This window comes from Lepidochelys kempii, chromosome 10 (genome assembly GCF_965140285.1).
Source record: "Lepidochelys kempii isolate rLepKem1 chromosome 10, rLepKem1.hap1, whole genome shotgun sequence".
Classification (NCBI taxonomy): domain Eukaryota; kingdom Metazoa; phylum Chordata; order Testudines; family Cheloniidae; genus Lepidochelys; species Lepidochelys kempii.
Genome location: NC_136389.1, coordinates 70,332,729 through 70,352,314, shown reverse-complemented (window position 1 = coordinate 70,352,314; position 19,586 = coordinate 70,332,729). Strand labels below are relative to the sequence as shown.

Genomic DNA, 19,586 nt, shown 5'->3' with positions numbered 1-19,586 from the left:
TGATGTTAATTGAGGTCATTGCAAAACAATGTAATTTTGTTATCTTTGATTCAATTGAATTTCTTTACTTAAAAAAAAATAAAAATAAAGGACTTTCTGAGTTCAGGTTTTGAAGTTGTCATGTGGGGTTTCATTAGCAACTGATGCTTGAAGTGAGCGGTGCATTTGGGAACTCTGGCAATGGGCAAGGTGGTATCTTTCAGACCATGTTCATCTCAAACTGCAAAGCTACTGGGTCCAGAGCAAGGGGCCTGGCTCAGGTCTGAAAAAGCTGCAGTGCAGAGAAGGCTCCTGCTGCAAGGTGGCAGTGCTCTGTCAACCTGCCACTTGAAAGGGATTGCAGGCAGATGAAATCAGGTAGATCAACAGTCCTGCCTACTGAAGGGCCCTGGACCGCTCTGTCTCTACAGCCAAGCAGCCCTCCTGAGGGTTAGAACCTCTCATTCAAAAGCAGCTACTTGCACCCTCATCCCTATCAGTCTGTTGGAGCGCACCCTGATTCTGCTCCTTATGCTGTATAATCCCCTTCTCCTTCCCCCAGTGGGTCTGATGCTCCTCAGAAGAGCACTGCTACCCAGCTTAGATCTACCTCTGCTGGGGCAGCTGAGGTACATATGTGGCACCAGCCCACCTGCCCTCTCAGCTGCTCAAAGCTCTCATTCTGCTTAGAATTGCCCCAGGCAGTAGATAATGCCATTGGTACCCTACCCATCCACAGCAGCACTAGAAATGTCACAGAGAAGCTACGTGCCTCCATTTAATACCAAAGATTCCAATTTCTCACACATGACTGACTCCTGGATTAGGCTGTGCCCACCTTTGGAGTCAGGGCAAGTGCTCTCCCCATTGTCTAGCAACTGAACACTGGCCTAGACACCCTCATCCCAATCTGTCTTCTGGAGATTGCAGTTGGCAGACTTTAGCATATTCTTCTGGCTATATGGTCCTGCTTCTCCTTTTCCAGTCTGCAAACTCAGCCACTGGGCATTCCCAGCAGTCCCTACCTCTGATACAGTACAGTGCCCCTCTCTCACTACAGTCTCCTCCCACTGGTCACCGCCATGACTTGCATAACATGGCCTAAGCTGCCTTCAGCACTTGATGCCCTCTCTCCTGCCCTAGGGCATGTTGCCTTGTCCCACTTACCAGGGACATACTTGCACTACTCATCTGTCCTGTGCAACCTGACCAGCCCACACCTAAATCTATCCAGGACATAGCACCAGGGTGGGGGCTTGGAGGGTGGTATAGACTAGTGTCTCCTTGGAAAGCTGAGAATTCATAGGGCCTGGTTTTCCACAAGGGCCAAGTATCCTCCGCTCCCTCTGCACCATGAAAAGCTATGCCTAAAACATTAAATAATCCTGTGTTAATCCGCACATGCTCCATAAGGGGAAATTCTATGTGCTCTATCGGCCAGAGCTGTCCTGGCTGGAAGGAACAACACATCTTAAGCTCTGGCTGGGAGTGTTCTGCTGCTGGATGCTGCAGTCTTGCCCTGGTTGTACACCATGTGTCTGTTCTCCTTTTGTGTATCAAGTTCTGGTTAAAGTATGTATCTTGCTGGGTCATCTTTTGCCCAGTTCATGCTGTATCCCCCTTCCTTATTCTCCTGCCTGCTCTTTCCCCCACAATCAGAAGATGGCTGGGAGCTTCTTTGTGGAGAGATGATGATTTTGGTGCAGGTTTGGAAAGAGTAGGCAGGAGTGGTGAATGAGTCCCTACATGGCTGGTGCCTTCTACACCATCCGAAAATGTGAATGCTGGCACATCAACCCCTTTCCTTCAGCCTGGAACCACGGTAGCTCCTCTCAGACCAGACGGCGGGGCTGCTGGCTCTTAAATCAGCCTGTCTGAAAGTGGTGAAGAGAGGGAGAAGGCAGAGGTGTCTTAACCTGTTAGGAGCTGGAAATAAATCCAGTCTCCTAATCGCTACTGTAGCCTGAATGTTTGGGAAATGACACCTCTGAAGAGTTAACCACCTGTTGGCTGACCCTACTGCATAGCAAAGCACAGTCAAAACCAGCCAGAGCCCCCTTCATTTGTCGGCACAAAATGCCTTCCTGTGTGTTTCCTTCACTCAGACCATGGTGGCTAGTTGATCCTGTTTCATTTCCCCTGCAACAGGCTCCTGGCTGTGCAGCAGGTCTCCAAAATGTCTTGCATGGCGTGTAAGTGACAGGAGGGGTGGGGAAGTGCCCTCATTGCCTGCCTCTCGACTAGGATTTAGATGCCCCCGTGTAAAATGAATTGTATTTGGCCGGAAGAGGGGTGTCGTGCCCTCTATTGAGTGAGAACCTCTAAACTCCTCAACAATTGCTCTCGCTGACAGTGTCTGCTACAGCTCAAATTCTTTCTTGCTTTGGGCCGAGCTCCTCTGAGCAATGCACTGACCCGTCTGAGTCCAGTGCCAGTTCTTTCTCTGCCGAGGCACTGGCTTAATCCCAGCCTATGTCTGATTGTTTCCCTTTGCTGCGCTGAGGCTTACGGGGTAATCTAGTCATTTAACTGAAAGTAGATGTGAACAGCCCTAAATGTCGAGATGCCTTAAAATGGGGGCGGCATCCTAGCTAAGTGCCAAAAGACTTGCTATCTTCAGGCCCTTGAATCCTCTGCTGATGGGCATGTTATGAGCTCTGTACCTGCTTTGTGGGGAAACACCTTCCCACCCCCTGCAAGGGGCCCATGTTGCAGCATCACTGGCTTGGACTAGCTTGTGCTCTGCTACAGGTTGCTGGCTGTATGACCATGTGGCACAATATCTTTAAGATTGCTGCAGATACCAATCCCCACAATGAACTGGCTGACGCAAATTGAAAGGGGAGTAGTGGCTTCTTACCTGCCTGCTCCTGGCTGCCGCAGCAGAGTTTTGGGCTGTACTAAACCCTAGCAGGCGTGATCCTGTAGTGCAAACCGGGTATCAGTAAAGTAATACAGAACCAAGTCAGTTGACCACTGCCCCATCACCTCCTCAGGAATCCTGCCTGATGCTGATTCTGGGGCAGGTCTGGAGCTTGCATGCACAGATGTGCCGGGAGAATGGGTACTGTTGCTGGGGAAGGCTGATGTAGCCCCAGCCGTCTCTGTTCAGACAGGCCCCATCCTCCCTGCAGCTTCAGAGCAGACATCCTGTTTGGTTTGAGTCTGAGCCAGTGCCCTGATGAATGGACCCCTTGTCAGCATCCTCCATCTCCAACCATTTCAAATGGGCCCCTGCAAATTAAGGGTACTGGTGTGTAGCTGGAGAGCTGAGAATGGGAGGAGGGAAGGAAAGAGGGATTGGGCTATAGCCACAGCTTAACTGTTAGAGGGTGACTATGAAGCCTTTGGACAGAGAGAAACTAGCTTTTCTCCAAGCCACGACTCTCTTCGGGCTCCTCTTGTGCTTGTTGCCTGGAGGCCAATGAAGTCAAAGGGCCCATGATTAAGACTCTTAGTAGTCTGCTGGAGAAGGGAGAATAGGGAGCTCGGGCTCCATGGCACATTCCAGCCTTGGCCTCTCCAGTGAGAAGGGCTGTCAGCACCACTGGTGGGGGTGCTAGCATCAAGGACGTTCCACTGGCTGTTCCTGAGGCAGCCTGTGTCCCTTCTGCTGCACCAGCTCCCCTGGCATCACTGGAGGAAGGTGGAGTGATATCTGCATCCTCTCCTTCTGGGCACAACCTTTCACCAACCCTTAGAAACACCAGTGCATCTAGCCTCTTCCTGGCCATCAATGACACTCCTCGGCCCATTTATGTGCAGTCCCTGCCCCTCCAATGCAAAGGGACCCAAAGCATCCCAGCTGTTGAGCACTTTATTTCTCTGTGTACATATTTCAAACAGCACTTCTTGGGGCTCTCCTGCGATGATGGACTCTGGCTGTGTCATCCACACAGTTGCACGTGATGCTCGGCGCTCTCTCTCTCCACTACCAGGGCCTGTCCTACTGCTTTCCCGCCACACTGCTTCCCTTCCTCAGCTGTAGCCACCTGTCACTAGCGAGGCCTCCAAGTACGCTGCTTTGGATGGGCAAATACTGGCCTTAGAGATCTGCTTTCCCACTGCCTCTCACCCTCACAAACCAGGCCAGCAAGCACAAGGAAAGGCAGGCCCTTTGCAACCACTACCCTACCCAGGCTGGAGGCTAGCAGGGGAGCAGCCATGGTCCAGTGTTCAGGTGAGGGGAGGGGTTAAGCAGTGGTAGTTCTGATTGCCTCTTCTAAGCAGCCTGACCCTCTCTTTCCCCATTCAGTTGCTGCTCTGTCCTCTCCTAGCAGTTTCAGGGCGTACTATGGAGCAGGCCATTTATGGGTTGCTTTCCCTGATGGACAACTGGAGAGAGAGAAGATCCTTCCCAAGACTCAGGGCAGCAGGCCCTGCTGCCTTGTGGGAGTTTGGATGGGTAAAGAGCATGCGTGGAGGTACGCACCCAGAGTTTATCATCACAAGCGGTCATGCGATCAATGCTACAGTAAGGGGGTAGTTAAAGGGCCACCTCTAGTCCTATTGTGTAGGGAAGCAGGGAGGGGATCTGCTTTATAGAGCCGTGTCTTCAGCCTCGATCTGAGGCCCAAAAAGCTTCTCAGCAATGGCTTTGCCATCATATTTGGGCAGGTTGCCACCAAAATCTGCTGGCAGGATGTCAGCATCGATCTCCTGGTAGAAGGACTCCAGCTCCTCCCCATGCACAAAGACCTGGAGTGAGATGGGAAGGAGGGACACAGAGCTGAGCACAGCCACGAGCTCAGGGGCTTTCAGACACACAAAGGGGAGCACATCCTCCTAGACAGCATGCCCCAGTCCTGAGGAAGCCAGATGATGCCAGTTGGATGGCTGGCGTAGGCCCTCAGCGGACTAACCATGAGCCGCCCAAACAGCTCTTCCTTGAGGGGCACTGCAAGTTTATCTTCCCAGCTGGTCCCCAAATGAAACAGCAGCGGGGGTGATCTTAGCACTGTCATCCACCTGGGCATGGTGAGCCAAATGCAGTGAGCAGGTGCCCCCACCACTTCATACACGCCTCCGTGTTCGACCCATTTTCCTACAGGACCCTGTCTGTGCATACCTGGCAGCTCCTGCACCCTGGCATTGCTGGGAAGAGCTCAGTAAAACCCTAACTATGGGCAACACTTCAGCTCAATGGGAGGTCGATAAACCAGGTTTGAGCATGTTTATCCATTTAGCCATTGACTGCGTTTCTCTCATTGTCTGGCAGACTGGCATCAGCAGAGTCCACCCAGGAGCAGAGAAGCCATTAGGCAGAGAAGCAAAAGACATCACTTTATCCCTTGGGTTTTCTTTGCTTTGTCCTGATTTGGGTCAGAGCCTTTGTGTTCCCTGGTCCCACCCCTCTCTACATCTGCAAGGACAGTTCATGCTGGCCCTTCCCCCACACTCACCCTCTCCAGGAGTTTGCTCTTCAGGAAAGGTTTGACCACGTTGTAGGTGGTGGTGAAATACCAAGGCTGGTGGATGAAGTGAATAGCCTTGAATCGAGCTGGGAAGGAGTCCTACAGATCCCAAACCCATACAAAGAGTGTTACATGGGCAGCGTGGGCATGCCAAGAAAGCAGTATGCAGGCGGGGCAAGGCAGCCGTGGCATAGGTGGAAAAAGTCACCGGAGATGGGCTATTTCTTTCCTCCTCTCCTCCTTTTCCCATCACCCCATTCTCTGTTAAAACCCCACTTCTTGCAACCATCTTGAGGGCCCTTTTGTGTTACCCTACTACTGTGCATCCTCTTCTGCCACCGTGCAAAGCCAATTGTGTGCTAAGGTGTTGCTAGGCAGCAGTAGCACCTCAAGGTCCACAGGAGAAATACCTCCCTACAATCTAGTTCTCCTGGCAGGAGCTGCCGGAGCCCCCTCTCTTTGGTCTTATTCCAAGAGCACAGGATCAGCCAAATTCTGGGTGGGAATCTTTGTCCGGCCCAACTAGTATCTCAATGCGGGGAATGGTGGGGATGAACCTTGTGCATGGGACAGGACATCAGCCAGCAAACACAGTAGGGGATGGTGACTTCACTTTCAGAAGTAACTTTTTGGTGGGGCTGAGGGCATGAGAAGATGGTCTTGCAGAATGATGCCAACCACGCTTGCACTGCCAAGCAGGGCAAAGAGCAGCCCAGGGAATGCCATGTCTGCTAGGTGGAGTTGCATCTTCACAGGAATTATGAACTTCTAATGAACCAATGACTTAGGGTACCATTTCTGGCTTCATCCTCCCTCTGCAATGTGCTGCTTTCAGCAAGGATGTTTGCATCAGTCAGCGACTCTTGGCTGCCCAGTGTAGTCCCTGCAGGGAGCCAGTACTGAATGATGAGAGCTCCAGTATGGATTTTACTAGTACAGTCGTACCTGTCTACATAAAGGCATTTTCTATACCTAAAATACCTGAGTGCTGCTATCCTTGGCTTATCCCCTCCTTGGGCCAGGTGAACGCCTCATGGCCCTGCAGATTCCACAGGGTTCGTTTGCCACTGCTTTGAGTCCCATCTCCTATGGGCAACCTAAGCCTGTATCCCCCTCTCATTGCCTACATGGGGGTAGCAGAGGGATAGCTTCACCTGCAGCATATCCACCATCTTCTTGAGTTCGGAGGGTTTGATGCCAGACGCCTGCTGCATGGTGAAGCCCTTGAAGTTCTCAATGATGCAGAGTCCGTTGATCTGGGTCTCTTCGTTCTCCAGCAGCTTCTCTAAGATAACGCAATATGCACGAAGAATCTGAGCCAGAGGAAGAGAGACAGAGGTCATTAACATGCAAGTGCAAGGGCCTGGCCAGGTCCAGCCATTATGAATCCCCTAGCATATTTCCCCAGAATCAGAGTGTTATCCTCAACATCCTGTTCCAGTTCCAGCTCTGCCAATGATATTCTGCCTGCCTGAATTCTCCAGGTTTCTGCCTCACTTCTTATCCACATTATGCGGTGTTGCTGTGTGCTGTTAAATAGCTGCCCCGTTCCACCCTAGAGGCTGGTGCATTTCAGTGCTACATGAGCGATTCCCATAAATACAATTGGGTACCATATGAATCAAGATGGGTCAAGAGAACGTGTAAGTTACACAGTGTAGACTCGTCTCACCTGCTGAGTGTGTTTGGGCAGATCCCTTCCCCTCTCTGTATAATGGGGATAGCAATAGTGACCTTGCTTTGTAAAATACTCCGAGTTCTGCTGATGAAACGTGCTATCTGAATTCTAAGTGTTGTTAGCACTGTGACACCTGCTTCTTATGGCCTGTGGAGTGTGTTCAGGGTTCCCTTGGGCTGGAACATGCTCTAGCCATGCAAGCAGAGATATTACTTAGTAACATCAAGCCTGGGGGAAATAGCTTTGCTTAGACCTTGATCCCCAGAATGGGAGGGGTGGGACCCCCTGCTCTAACTGAGGGAAAGAGGAGCCCGGGATCAGATACCCCTGGGAGTGCATGGGGAGTGGAGCTCTGACATGTCCGAGCAGCACAGCAGAGCTGACCTCGTCAAAAGTGATCTCTTCGTAGTCCCAGTTCTCAATGTTGAAGAGCATCACCACTCGGCCGTATTTGTCCCTGCTGGCCAGGATGCCGGGGTAGCCAGCCTCGATGGTGCTGCGCACGGCCTCGGGCGTCAGGTTATCAAAGAGCTCTGGGTACTGCTGGCGGAAGTTTACATAGCCTGGAGTCAGCAAGAGAGAGAGCGTATGCCAAGGTCCGGGATGAGAACAAATTCCCTTCCCCGATGTCAGCGCCAGGACCAGGCCCTACCCGCAAGCAGCTTGCACTGCGATGAGTGAAGGGCCAAGGAGTCTGGTTCTAGCTGCTGCTGGATCTTGTGTGTTCCCAATGCAGAATAAGGTGTGGTTTTGGACTGCACAAAGGCCCACACCCAGAGCTCCAGACAGGCCTGGTTCATGTCAGCCACAAGAGGTTGGAGCACCCTAAACTCGCTGCACAAGTGAATGGTACTCCACGGGGCAAAGGGGAATCTACTAGCTGCGGTCAGGGCAGCGCCACACTCCACTCAGATGAGATTCAGAAGTACCACCCAGCACAGAACGTTACCCTTCTTTCCTGCTTGGTACTCAAGGATCTTGAAGGTACCCGGTTTGAGACCAACACAGCTAAAAACCTGCTCCAGCCTGGCACATCACAGCTCTCCCCAACTGGGAGCCACAGTTGTCCTTCCCTGGCAGCATATTACCCCATCTCATCTCGAGAGCCCTAGCTGGCACCCCCATGTCCCTCCTCAGTCTCGGGAGCCTGATCAGTGATTTTGATGGTGTAGGTTGTTTCGTTCCTCCGCTGCTGGGTGACTCGCTGCACTCTCCCATAGCCAGCCCCGCCCCCAGCCCCACTTTTCCTGGCATCCTGTAGCCATTAAAGGCTGTCAGGCATGAAATGAGGAAACTCGCCCTGGGAAAATGCCAGTGGACAAAATGCCTCCCTTGCCAGCGGCTTCTGCTTATCTTCCAATCCACTGCCACTAATTACGGCCTCGTTATCCCAGACACAGAAACAAAGGAGCCTGGAGCCAGAGCCAAGGCCTTTGTGGCCACCTCAGTCTGGGGCCACCTTTCCATCTCCCCCTTCCCTCCACCCCAACCTGTCTCGGCAGGTCAGCACACAGAGATGCTTCAGTTGTCACTGCCTGTTGGAATCCTAGGGCAAGAGCTCCCAGAGGAGCTGAGCACCTCACTGCTCCTGCCTGCCCCACACTGGCCTCACCTGCCCCTCTGGCATCATCTGCTTGCCCCACAACCTCCAGTCCTTTCGCCCACCTCTTATCTTCTCCCCTTACATCATTCTTACACCTGGACCCTGGCAGCAGCAGGATACACTGGGGCAAATGGGGACATCAGCCCCACTCCGCAGGGTGTAAGACGGTGGGGATGGATGCTGCATGGAGCCCTATGTCTTACTTGACTGCAGGCCTGGGGTGGGACATGGGCTACTGTTGATGAAAGGGGGATATGGATCTGCCCACATGAGCAGGGGTGCCCTTCCCCCAGCTTGGGGACTAGGGAAGGTTAGTGGAGAGGAAGGGAGTGCTCCACCTTTCAGTAGGTCATAAGCTCTGTTGACGTCGAACTTGCGGGCGCGGATGAAGCGAAGGAAGAAGGAGTCATCCTTTCCTGTCACCTTCTCCGCCACTGCCTTGCACACCTCCTCGCCCCCGCTGCCTCTCTCACGCACCAGCTCCCGGAGCTCCTTCAAGGCCGACTCCCGCTTCTCCTCTGTCTCATTCAGCTCGTCCTTTGCCTAGGGCAGGGTGGAAGGAGATGGGCGCCTGATGCAGCAGTAGCACTGCTGAGAGGGAGCAAGGCTCCCGGACCCAGGACTGCACGGCCAGAACACAGGGTCTCCTGCCCCCGTGGCGCGGGCCCCTGCTAAAGACTTCATGTGCCATTTACTGCTGCTTTACTGGCCCCCAGGCTCTCCTGCTTCAGCTGCAGGAGAGACCAGGCCTGCCAGCCTGTGCAGTCACCCTAGGCCCAGGGGCTCTGTCAGGCCTCCAAGCCTCCCATGAGGGACTGACTCATCACCTGCATTAGTAGCAGCTGCAAGAGGAGTTAGCTTCAGATGCCTGAGCACCAAGAGGCGGTTTTAGGTTTGACATTAGTGAGGGGCTAAGGTACTGCTCATGAAATGGATAACTGGCCGCAGCCAGGCAGAGCAGAGTCCAGCTGTGCAGACTCTCCCCTCGCTGCTCTTTGAATGCCCTTCTGATTAACCTAATCTAGCCAAATGGGTTTCCATGGCACCTCAGGCCTGCCTTAAAGCACCTTCGCAGCCCCACATCTCTGCTGTCCCAGTCTCGGGATTCCACCCTGCCCTGCTGATTCCCCTCCAGCCTGCCTTGTACCTCCCCACACCCCCCCCTGCTCTCATTACTCCCCTTTCTTGAGTATTGTCAGATTGCGCAAAGACGTCTGCTCCCCATTTGCCTGTGTGGCCCCGTGCTGGTTAGAGCAGTGTTGCTCTCCAGTCCGGCAGACCTTGGCTCTGCTCTGGGATGGAGGATTTGGGACGGTGTCTCTGCCTTGCTTGGCAGATTCCATGTCATCGCCTGGCCTGTTCTCTGTGAGTTGGCCTGTGAGCTGTTGGCCACATCGCTCCTCGAGACCCAGATTATGGAGGAGGGCAGCTGTGCCAGTGTAACTGTAGGGGCTTGGTGTCCGTCTCTCATCCTTAAATGAGGCTCCTGTGAGGAAGCTTCCAGACCTGCTCCCTCAGACAAAGGATCCATTGGAGAGGTTTCCTCTGAGATCAGAGCAGATTAATCCCCTTCCTCACTCTGCTGGAGGGGACACATCCTACACCCCACAACTAAGCCTTATCCCCTTCCTCTATTACACCTCCCCTCTGCCTCCTTGTGGCTAAGACTTAGCCACCTGCCTCCCCCATACACTTGTCCCCTCCTCTCTCACTATCCGATGGGTTCGTTTGTGCGGGGCAGCCTGTTCACACTGCCCAGAAACACCGCAAAGGGGTTGCATGTATCCCCTGGCAGGGATGGGGTTAAAGCCCCTCCCCAGACAACCATCTCTCCCTGTGCTCCGCTAACCAGCGGGGGCTCCTGGCAAGGAGCCTGAGGAGCCTCATTAGCAGGCAGCCAAGTGGCAGAGGGGTGGGGTACAAACCCCAGAGGAAGAGGCAACCATGCGAATATATTGTATACAGCCCGGCCAGCCAGAGAAAGGCACTCAGCCCCGGCTGGGTGCTCAGTGGCATCTAGTGGCCAGCATGGTCAGCGGCCTCGTGGAGGTGGGGAATGACTAGGGTCTTGTCTGAGTAATGGGAGCAATGTGGGTCTGGGAACATTGATAGGTAGCAGGGGACGACGAGCAGGGGCAGAGGCTCAGCCTCAGATGGTTCAAAGGAAAATCCGTCCTGTTCCCATCTCCTTGGTACCTCCTGCCCTCTCACTTGCTCCCCACCCCCTGGTATGTGACCTCCCCGTGGGCCTGGCTTTCCTGAACCTCTCCCATGCTGCGGCTCTCACCTTCTGAACGGTGTGTGGGGGGACCTTGTCACACTTTCCGAAGATGGGGCCATGGTCCTTAGTGGTGAGTCGCTCGAGTTTGGTGCGAAGGGCTTGCTCCTCCTCGGAGACGATCCGGAACGTTCCAGTCTGGGACCAAAACCACAGCTCGATGAGAAGACATTGCCAGGCTCGCCAGGCCCAGGCTGGGGCTGTTCATGCAGTGAGCCCTGAGAGCAGAGATGCCTACTGTGCCCACGGCAACACATGAGATGCCAGCTCCCTGCGCTGACTTATTCAGCAAAAGTAACAGGGTCGCCATGGGAGTCGCGGGGGGGCTCCCTTGGGCTGGGGGAGGTAATGGGGTCCGTGTTGGCGTTAGCAAGGGGAGGGCTCCCTCAGGCTAGGGGAAGTAATGGGGTCCATATTGGGCTCAGCAGAGGGAGGGCTCCCTCAGGCTGGGGGAGGTAATGGAGTTCGTGTTGGGGTCAGCAGAGGGAGGGCTCTGTTGGGCTGGGGGAGGTAATGGGGTCTGTATTGGGGTCAGCAGGGGGACGGCTCCCTCAGACTGTAAGAAGTGTCAGGTCTTGGTTCTGGTTTATATGGGGAAAGAGGTTGCAATGGGACCTGTGTCAGGGTTGGACAGGGAGAAGGTTCCCTCTGCCATTGTGTTTTGGCTCCTGCACTTATCGTGGGCTGACAGAATAAATCTAGTTTATATTTGAAAGACGCCTTCAAGATCATGAGGTTGGCAAATGCCTTTACTCTGTGCACACAAATCCCCCATTAACCCATGCGATCACCTGGGCAAATGGCATGGTGCGATTTTGTGGGTGCCTTTGAGGAAACCCTGAGGAAACGTGGTCCTTGCTGTCTCACCGTGAGCCACAGGAACTGCTCAGAGAACACACATGGCCAGCTATGAGAGACTTGGTAGTGCTGCCACCCAAAAGTGTCCCCTTCTGTCCTTTTCCAGCTCTATGGAGAATGGGGGTGGGGGTCTGACTGTTAACTCGGGAAACAGAAGGTGCTGGTGACACCCAGGAAGTGTGGGGGAGAGGAAGGCAGGAGGATGGGAGAAGTGATTAGGGTTGGAGGGAAGCAGGGGAAGGAATTTGGCAGCGTGTGACCTCCAGAAGAAGAAAGGGGAGTGTCCATGTACCAGCAACGCAGACACAGGTAAGCAACCGTTTTCATGTTCTCTCCACGGGTACTAATGCAGAGAGTGGACTAGATGATACATCTGAGGGAAAAAAGAAAAGGAGTACTTGTGGCACCTTAGAGACTAACCAATTTATTAGAGCATAAGCTTTCGTGAGCTACAGCTCACTTCCTCAGATGCATATCGTGGAAACTGAGGGAAAGGAACAGAAGGAGACTCTGCCGATTGGAAGGCATGAGATGCACTGTCCTAGGGATGGAGTTCCACGACCACCGCTCCCAAGAGAAGGAGGCGGGTGGTGGTGGTCGGGGACTCTCTCCTCAGGGGGACTGAGTGATCTATCTGCTGCCCCAACCAGGAAAACCGGGAAGTCTGCTGCTTGCCAGGAGCTAGGATTCACGATGTGACGGAGAGACTGCAGAGACTCATCAAGCCCTCGGATCGCAACCCCTTCCTGCTTCTCCACGTGGGCACCAATGATACTGACAAGAATGACCTTGGGCGGATCACTGCGGACTGCATGGCTCTGGGAAGAAGGATAAAGGAGTTTGAGGTGCAAGTGGTGTTCTCGTCCATCCTCCCTGTGGAAGGAAAAGGCCTAGGCAGAGACCGTCGAATCGTGGAAGTCAATGAATGGCTACACAGGTGGTGTCGGAGAGAAGGCTTTGGATTCTTTGACCATGGGATGGTGTTCCAAGAAGGAGGAGTGCTAGGCAGAAATGGGCTCCACCTTATGAAGAGAGGGAAGAGCATCTTTGCAAGCAGGCTGGCTAACCTAGTGAGGAGGGCTTTAAACTAGGTTCACCGGGGGAAGGAGACCAAAGCCCTGAGGTAAGTGGGGAAGTGGGATACTGGGAGGAAGCAGGAGCAGGAGAGCGGGAGAGGGGAGGGCTCCTGCCTCATACTAAGAAAGCAAGACAAACAGTAAGTTATCTCAAGTGCCTATACACAAATGCAAGAAGCCTGGGAAACAAGCAGGGAGAACTGGAAGTCCTGGCACAGTCAAGGAATTATGATGTGATTGGAATAACAGAGACTTGGTGGGATAACTCACATGACTGGAGTACTGTCATGGATGGATATAAACTGTTCAGGAAGGACAGACAGGGCAGAAAAGGTGGGGGCGTTGCATTGTATGTAAGAGAGCAGTATGACTGCTCAGAGCTCCTGTATGAAACTGCAGAAAAACCTGAGTGTCTCTGGATTAAGTTTAGAGGTGTGAGCAACAAGGGTGATGTCGTGGTGGGAGTCTGCTATAGACCACCGGATCAGGAGGATGAGGTGGACGAGGCTTTCTTCTGGCAACTAACAGAAGTTACTAGATCGCAGGTCCTGGTTCTCATGGGAGACTTCAATCACCCTGATATCTGCTGGGAGAGAAATACAGCAGTGCACAGACAATCCAGGAAGTTTTTGGAAAGTGTAGGGGACAATTTCCTGGTGCAAGTGCTGGAGGAACCAACTAGGGGCAGAGCTCTTCTTGACCTGCTGCTCACAAACCGAGAAGAATTAGTAGGGGAAGCAAAAGTGGATGGGAACCTGGGAGACAGTGACCATGCGATGGTCGAGTTCAGGATCCTGACACAAGGAAGAAAGGAGAGCAGCAGAATACGGACCCTGGACTTCAGAAAAACAGACTTTGACAACCTCAGGGAACTGATGGGCAGGATCCCCTGGGAGAATAACATGAAGGGGAAAGGAGTCCAGGAGAGCTGGCTGTATTTTAAAGAATCCTTATTGAGGTTGCAGGGACAAACAATCCCGATGTGTAGAAAGAATAGTAAATATGGTAGGTGACCAGCTTGGCTTAACAGTGAAATCCTTGCTGATCTTAAACACAAAAAAGAAGCTTACAAGAAGTGGAAGATTGGACAAATGACCAGGGAGGAGTATAAAAATATTGCTCAGGCATGCAGGAGTGATATCAGGAAGACCAAATCACACTTGGAGTTGCAGCTAGCAAGAGATGTTACGAGTAACAAGAAGGGTTTCTTCAGGTATGTTAGCAACAAGAAGAAAGTCAAGGAAAGTGTGGGCCCCTTACTGAATGAGGGAGACAACCTAGTGTCATAGAATGTGGAAAAAGCTAATGTACTCAGTGCTTTTTTTGCCTCTGTCTTCACGAACAAGATCAGCTCCCAGACTACTGCACTGGGAAGCACAGCATGGGGAGGAGGTGACCAGCCCTCTGTGGAGAAAGAAGTGGTTAGGGACTATTTAGAAAAGCTGGACGAGCAAAAGTCCATGGGGCCAGATGCGCTGCATCTGAGAGTGCTAAAGGAGTTGGCGGATGTGACTGCAGAGCGATTGGCCATTATCTTTGAAAACTCATGGAGCTCAGGGGAGGTCCTGGATGACTGGAAAAAGGCTAATGTAGTGCCCATCTTTAAAAAAGGGAAGAAGGAGGATCCTGGGAACTACAGGCCAGTCAGCCTCACCTCAGTCCCTAGAAAAATCATGGAGCAGGTCCTCAAGGAATCAATTCTGAAGCACTTAGAGGAGAGGAAAGTGATCAGGAATAGTCAGCATGGATTCACCAAGGGCAAGTCATGCCTGACTAATCTAATTGCCTTCTATGATGAGATAACTGGTTCTGTGGATGAGGGGAAAGCAGTGGACGTGTTGTTCCTTGACTTTAGCAAAGCTTTTGACACGGTCTCCCACAGTATTATTGCCAGCAAGTTAAAGAAATATGGGCTGGATGAATGGACTATAAGGTGGATAGAAAGCTGGCTAGATTGTCAGGCTCAAAGAGTACTGATCAATCGCTCCATGTCTACTTGGCAGCTGGTATCAAGTGGAGTGCCCAAAGGGTCGGTTCTGAGGCCAGTTTTCTTCAATATCTTCATTAATGATCTGGAGGATGGCATGGATTGCACCCTAAGCAAGTTTGCAGATGACACTAAACTAGGAGGAGCGGTAGATACACTGGAGGGTAGGGATAGGATACAGAGGGACCTAGACAAATTAGAGGATTGAGCCAAAAGAAATCTGATGAGGTTCAACAAGGACAAGTGCAGAGTCCTGCACTTAGGACAGAAGAATCCAATGCACCGCTACAGACTAGGGACCGAATGGCTAGGCCAGCAGTTCTGCAGAAAGGACCTAGGGGTTACAGTGGATGAGAAGCTGGATATGAGTCAACAGTGTGCCCTTGTTGCCAAGAAGGCCAATGGCATTTTGGGATGTATAAGTAGGGGCATTGCCAGTAGATAGAGGGATGTGATCGTTCCCCTCTATTCGACATTGGTGAGGCCTCATCTGGAGTACTGTGTCCAGTTTTGGGCCCCACACTACAAGAAGGATGTGGAAAAATTGGAAAGCGTTCAGCGGAGGGCAACAAAAATGATTAGGGGACTGGAACACATGAGTTATGAGGAGAGGCTGAGGGAACTGGGATTGTTTAGTCTGTGGAAGAGAAGAATGAGGCGGGATTTGATAGCTGCTTTCAACTACCTGAAAGGAGGTTCCAAAGAGGATGGATCTAGACTGTTCTCAGTGGTAGCAGATGACAGAACGAGGAGTAATGGTCTCAAGTTGCAGTGGGGGAGGTTTAGGTTGCATATTAGGAAAAACTTTTTCACTAGGAGGATGGTGAAGCACTGGAATGCGTTACTTAGGGAGGTGGTGGAATCTCCTTCCTTAGAGGTTTTTAATGTCAGGCTTGACAAAGCCCTGGCTTGGATGATTTAGTTGGGGATTGGTCCTGCTTTGAGCAGGGGGTTGGACTAGATGACCTCCTGAGGTCCCTTCCAACCCTGATATTCTATGATTCTAAGGAACTGAGCTTCCTGATGGCTGGAGCTGTAGGCTGTAAAGTAGGAAAAGAAATGGGCCTGAAAGGCACCTAGGCAGACAGCATGTTCTCACACAGTCACTGCAGCAGGATGCCAGCCAGTGGGACTTTTCCAGCCTGCTAGATGTTGCACTCTACTGCACTAAGATATTTCGATAGCTTCCATTGCGTGTGAGCTCACGATTGGTGCAGCGAACACTGTGTAAATACCTGCATGGCAAGCCACTAGATCACTGCCCTGACCATTCAGAATAGCATCAGTTTGTGTGTGTGCACATTAACATCAATGCTGAGCCAACCTGACTGCCAACCTTATATCCCCGCCCCCAGCTGGCTGAGAAACTGGGGAGTGAGGTTGTTGTGCACATCACCTGGGCCTGGCACTTTGGAAAAGGAATGTTTACAGCTCAGCTGGCTTTCCCCAGCTCTGTGAGTGAATGGAGAGCAATGGCCCATTCTTGGCCCGAGTTCCCTGTTAGTGCAGGGGAGGGGACGGTGCAGAACTGAACAATGGAAGTACTCACTATTGCAGACATGCTGCTTCCTTATCGTCCACTGGACACTGAAAGAGACAAGGAAGAATCCCACATTAACACTAGCTGGGGAAGCATTTCTAAAGCTTTCCCCTGCCCCAGCACCAGCCAGGAAGCTGTGCCCTGGCCTGAACTCACCCCACTTGCTCTCCAGGAGTCAGGAGAAGGGGTGGAGAATTTGTCTGGAGATGGGATGTAAATGGGATTCGCCATCAGATGCCCAGCTCTCCCCTTCACTTAATTCAGATAATTAATGCCACCTTCTGTCCATGGAACTCAAGCGGTTTTATAAATATTAAGGTTAACATTTGCCAAAATAGCCTTGCAATTTGGGTGTCTTTATTCTGACTCCTGGGGACTGATTTTTCAGGGATGCTGAGGACTCCCAGCTCCTATCTGGGGTTTTGGCAAACTGTATTCTGAGCAATAAGGAGGTCTCAGTGGGCATCACCACAGACCCCCTGAGCTCAGTCAGTTAAGTTCTATCTTGTTCATTCATGGAAGACAGAAACACCTAGTTCCATTGTGGTCAGGAAGCAGATGGAGGGATTCCATGCAGCACAGCTGGTACCAGTGCATGGAGCCAGCTGAGAATTTCATCTGGCAACCAGTCCATAAAGGATCTGGTGAGAGTCACTTTGGCTGTGGAATACTCTAAGCCAGAGGCACCTGATGAAGGTTAGACGGGGCATGGATCAGCGTTCATGTCTTGCTCCCCGTCAGTAGTCGGCCTGGGCTGGGGAAGCTAATGATACAACCAGCGGACCAAATTTGGTGATGAATCCACCTGAGCTACGTTTTGCATACACTAAGAAGAAAGTCAGATTGTCCGAGAGAGGTTTCTGGTGGAGGTTTCACGCAGCTCTGTGGTGCCTCCATAAAGCTAGAAGAGTCTTTCCAGGATGGCCGATCTAATGTCTTGTGCTGCCAGCATTGCCTAGTAGGGTTGGACAATTCCCAGAAAGGTGCCTTCCCACTTCTAATTCTCTACTTGACTCCATGGCTCCCTGTTCTCTAATTCAAGGGTTACAGCTGGTCCGCAAGAGTCTTTGCAGGGACATGAAGAGGAATGCACAGAAGCCCCTACTGTAATCTGAAGCGGTATCTTGAGTTCATGCTTTTGTTGTGAGAGCAGCTCTCCAGACCTGCCTGAAGTTTTATGAAGAGCAACAATACGTTCTATTTCTATCAAGCTCTTAATCCCAAAGGACCCAGAGTGCTTTCCAAACTATGGACCTACTTCTTGACTTTGCTGGGGCTGCACAAGTATAAGTGGGAGAAGAACTTGCTCCTCTATCTAGGAATCATTTCATCCCCCATTGACAAGCAGGTATTTCAGTTCTGGAGTACCCTACACAGTGCTGCCAGTGCACCTGGATCCTGAACTGCTGAACCTCCTGCTATTCCCATCCTGAGCCCTTCACTCAGCTCTGTTCTTGGACCTCAAACCACTGGACAGCAAAAAAACATAGCATCTCTTCCATGCATGATCCACTTTTTCAGGTAGAGGTTCCTCAATCCTCTGACAGGCAGATGCATCTGTTCCCCCTTATTGCCCAAATCCTAGCTGTGAAGGATCCTGTTTGAATGCACCAGACAGAAAATAATTCTCCTTGATCAACTTCCACCCACAGACAGTAGGACTCCTTTCATCATGCTTGTTGCCCAGCTCCCTGTTCCCTCCCGGAGGTGGGTTGATGTTTCTGCTTGACTTGACATTCAAGTCCTTTTTTGGAAAGTCAGATCCATTTCCACAGCGGGACAAGAGGTGGTGTTACGGAGGCTATCATATTGCCTGGGAAGAACCAGCAGGGAGAGTTCTGAATGGAGAAACAGACCTTCCCTCTTGAGAACCCAAATGCCCTGTTCCCAAAGCTCCCAGGAGCAGCTGCAGGTAACTTAAGCACTAATGAGCAGCCCAGATGGTCAGCCACTAAAGGTGGCTGTTTGTCAACACACAAGAGGGAGGATGAGCTGCAAACATGAAGGTCTCCGCCAAGCTCCTCTGAGCAGCTTCTGCTGCAGGAGGGAGACTGGCAGGTTGGCAGCAGCACTGCATGGGGCTCTCCATCCTGTAGGACCCCCAGTCCCTCCTGTCAGTGAAGCCAGTCTCTCTAGAGCTGTTTAGATCCACTCCTGTTTAAAGCCACTCAGTCCATTACAGTGCTTTCCCCCTGCCCGTTGTTTATCAGGCTGGGAAGGGAAGGAAGGGGAGCGTCTTGCTCAGGGCATTTCAAACTACAACTGGACTAAGCCCTGGAGAACTGGCTGTAGGGACCAATCCTGGGTTGGCCCCCAGGAGCAGGTAGGGGGCCTGGTTTAACATCTCTGTTACTACGAGCCTGAGCCACAGAGTCCCGAATACTTACCGGGCTGCGAGAAGCCAAACCGTCCTGGAGGGGTCAGCGTGCGCAGTTGGGGGGCAGTGGAGAGGAGACCTGACACAGACAGCGAGGGAGTGAGCAGAGCCGGAGTGGAGAAGGGAGAAACCCAGGCGAAAGCTTTGTAGAGTCACCGGGTTGGGATTAGGCCGTCACAAGGCATCACTCACAGCGGCTTTTTAATTAAGTCCGCTCAAAACAGGCAAGAGACCCCATTAAAAAATACAAAAGGCAGATGAGGAGTGGGAGGGGGAGAGCAAGTGGCCTCTTGGCTTGCGGGGGAGGGGGCGGAGAGAGGGGGGAGCCAGTGGGATCTTGGGCCGATTAGTGAAGCATAAAAGCTTCTTATTGTGTAACTGGGCCTTGCTCATTAGCGTTCGGCAGTGTGGAAAGGGGAGTGGGTGCAGAGGAAGTGGGCAGAGTGCCACTCCCCGCTCCTGCAAAAACTCCCTCTGTGTCCTCTAATGCAGAGAGACATGGCTCCATGACAGCGATCACTGAATAGAGGCTAAGGGGGCTGGGTGGGAGGGATGGAGGGGGGCAGGGTACTGGGTATGTTTGTGTCCTCCATGCTCTGGCTCATCCCTACTCCCACCCAGGTGCCCAGGGATAAAGGCAATCACCAGGTTGCTCCCAAGCCCTGCCCTTGGGCTCACAGATGCATTAGCTGTTAGAATTTGCAAGGGAATTTGGTCAGGAAAGCATGAGGAGCTGGCCCCAGGGAACAGAACTAGCAGAGTGCATGGAGGTGCTGGGCAGCCTGCCCCACACAGC

At 52.2% G+C, this 19,586-nt stretch overlaps 1 protein-coding gene across 1 annotated transcript; it reads right to left on the bottom strand.

Annotated features, from left to right (window-relative positions):
• Positions 1 to 3,583: 3,583 nt before the first annotated feature.
• RLBP1 (retinaldehyde binding protein 1) lies at positions 3,584 to 19,039 on the bottom strand. The gene is made up of 8 exons (XM_073304156.2): positions 18,801 to 19,039; positions 16,423 to 16,460; positions 10,962 to 11,090; positions 9,013 to 9,217; positions 7,456 to 7,634; positions 6,548 to 6,706; positions 5,382 to 5,492; positions 3,584 to 4,677 (listed from the first exon to the last, which is right to left on the bottom strand). Exons 2-8 carry the CDS (start codon positions 16,432 to 16,434, stop codon positions 4,519 to 4,521), a joined length of 954 nt encoding a protein of 317 aa, XP_073160257.1. The 5' UTR covers positions 16,435 to 16,460; positions 18,801 to 19,039; the 3' UTR covers positions 3,584 to 4,518.
• Between the last annotated feature and the right edge of the window lie 547 nt (positions 19,040 to 19,586).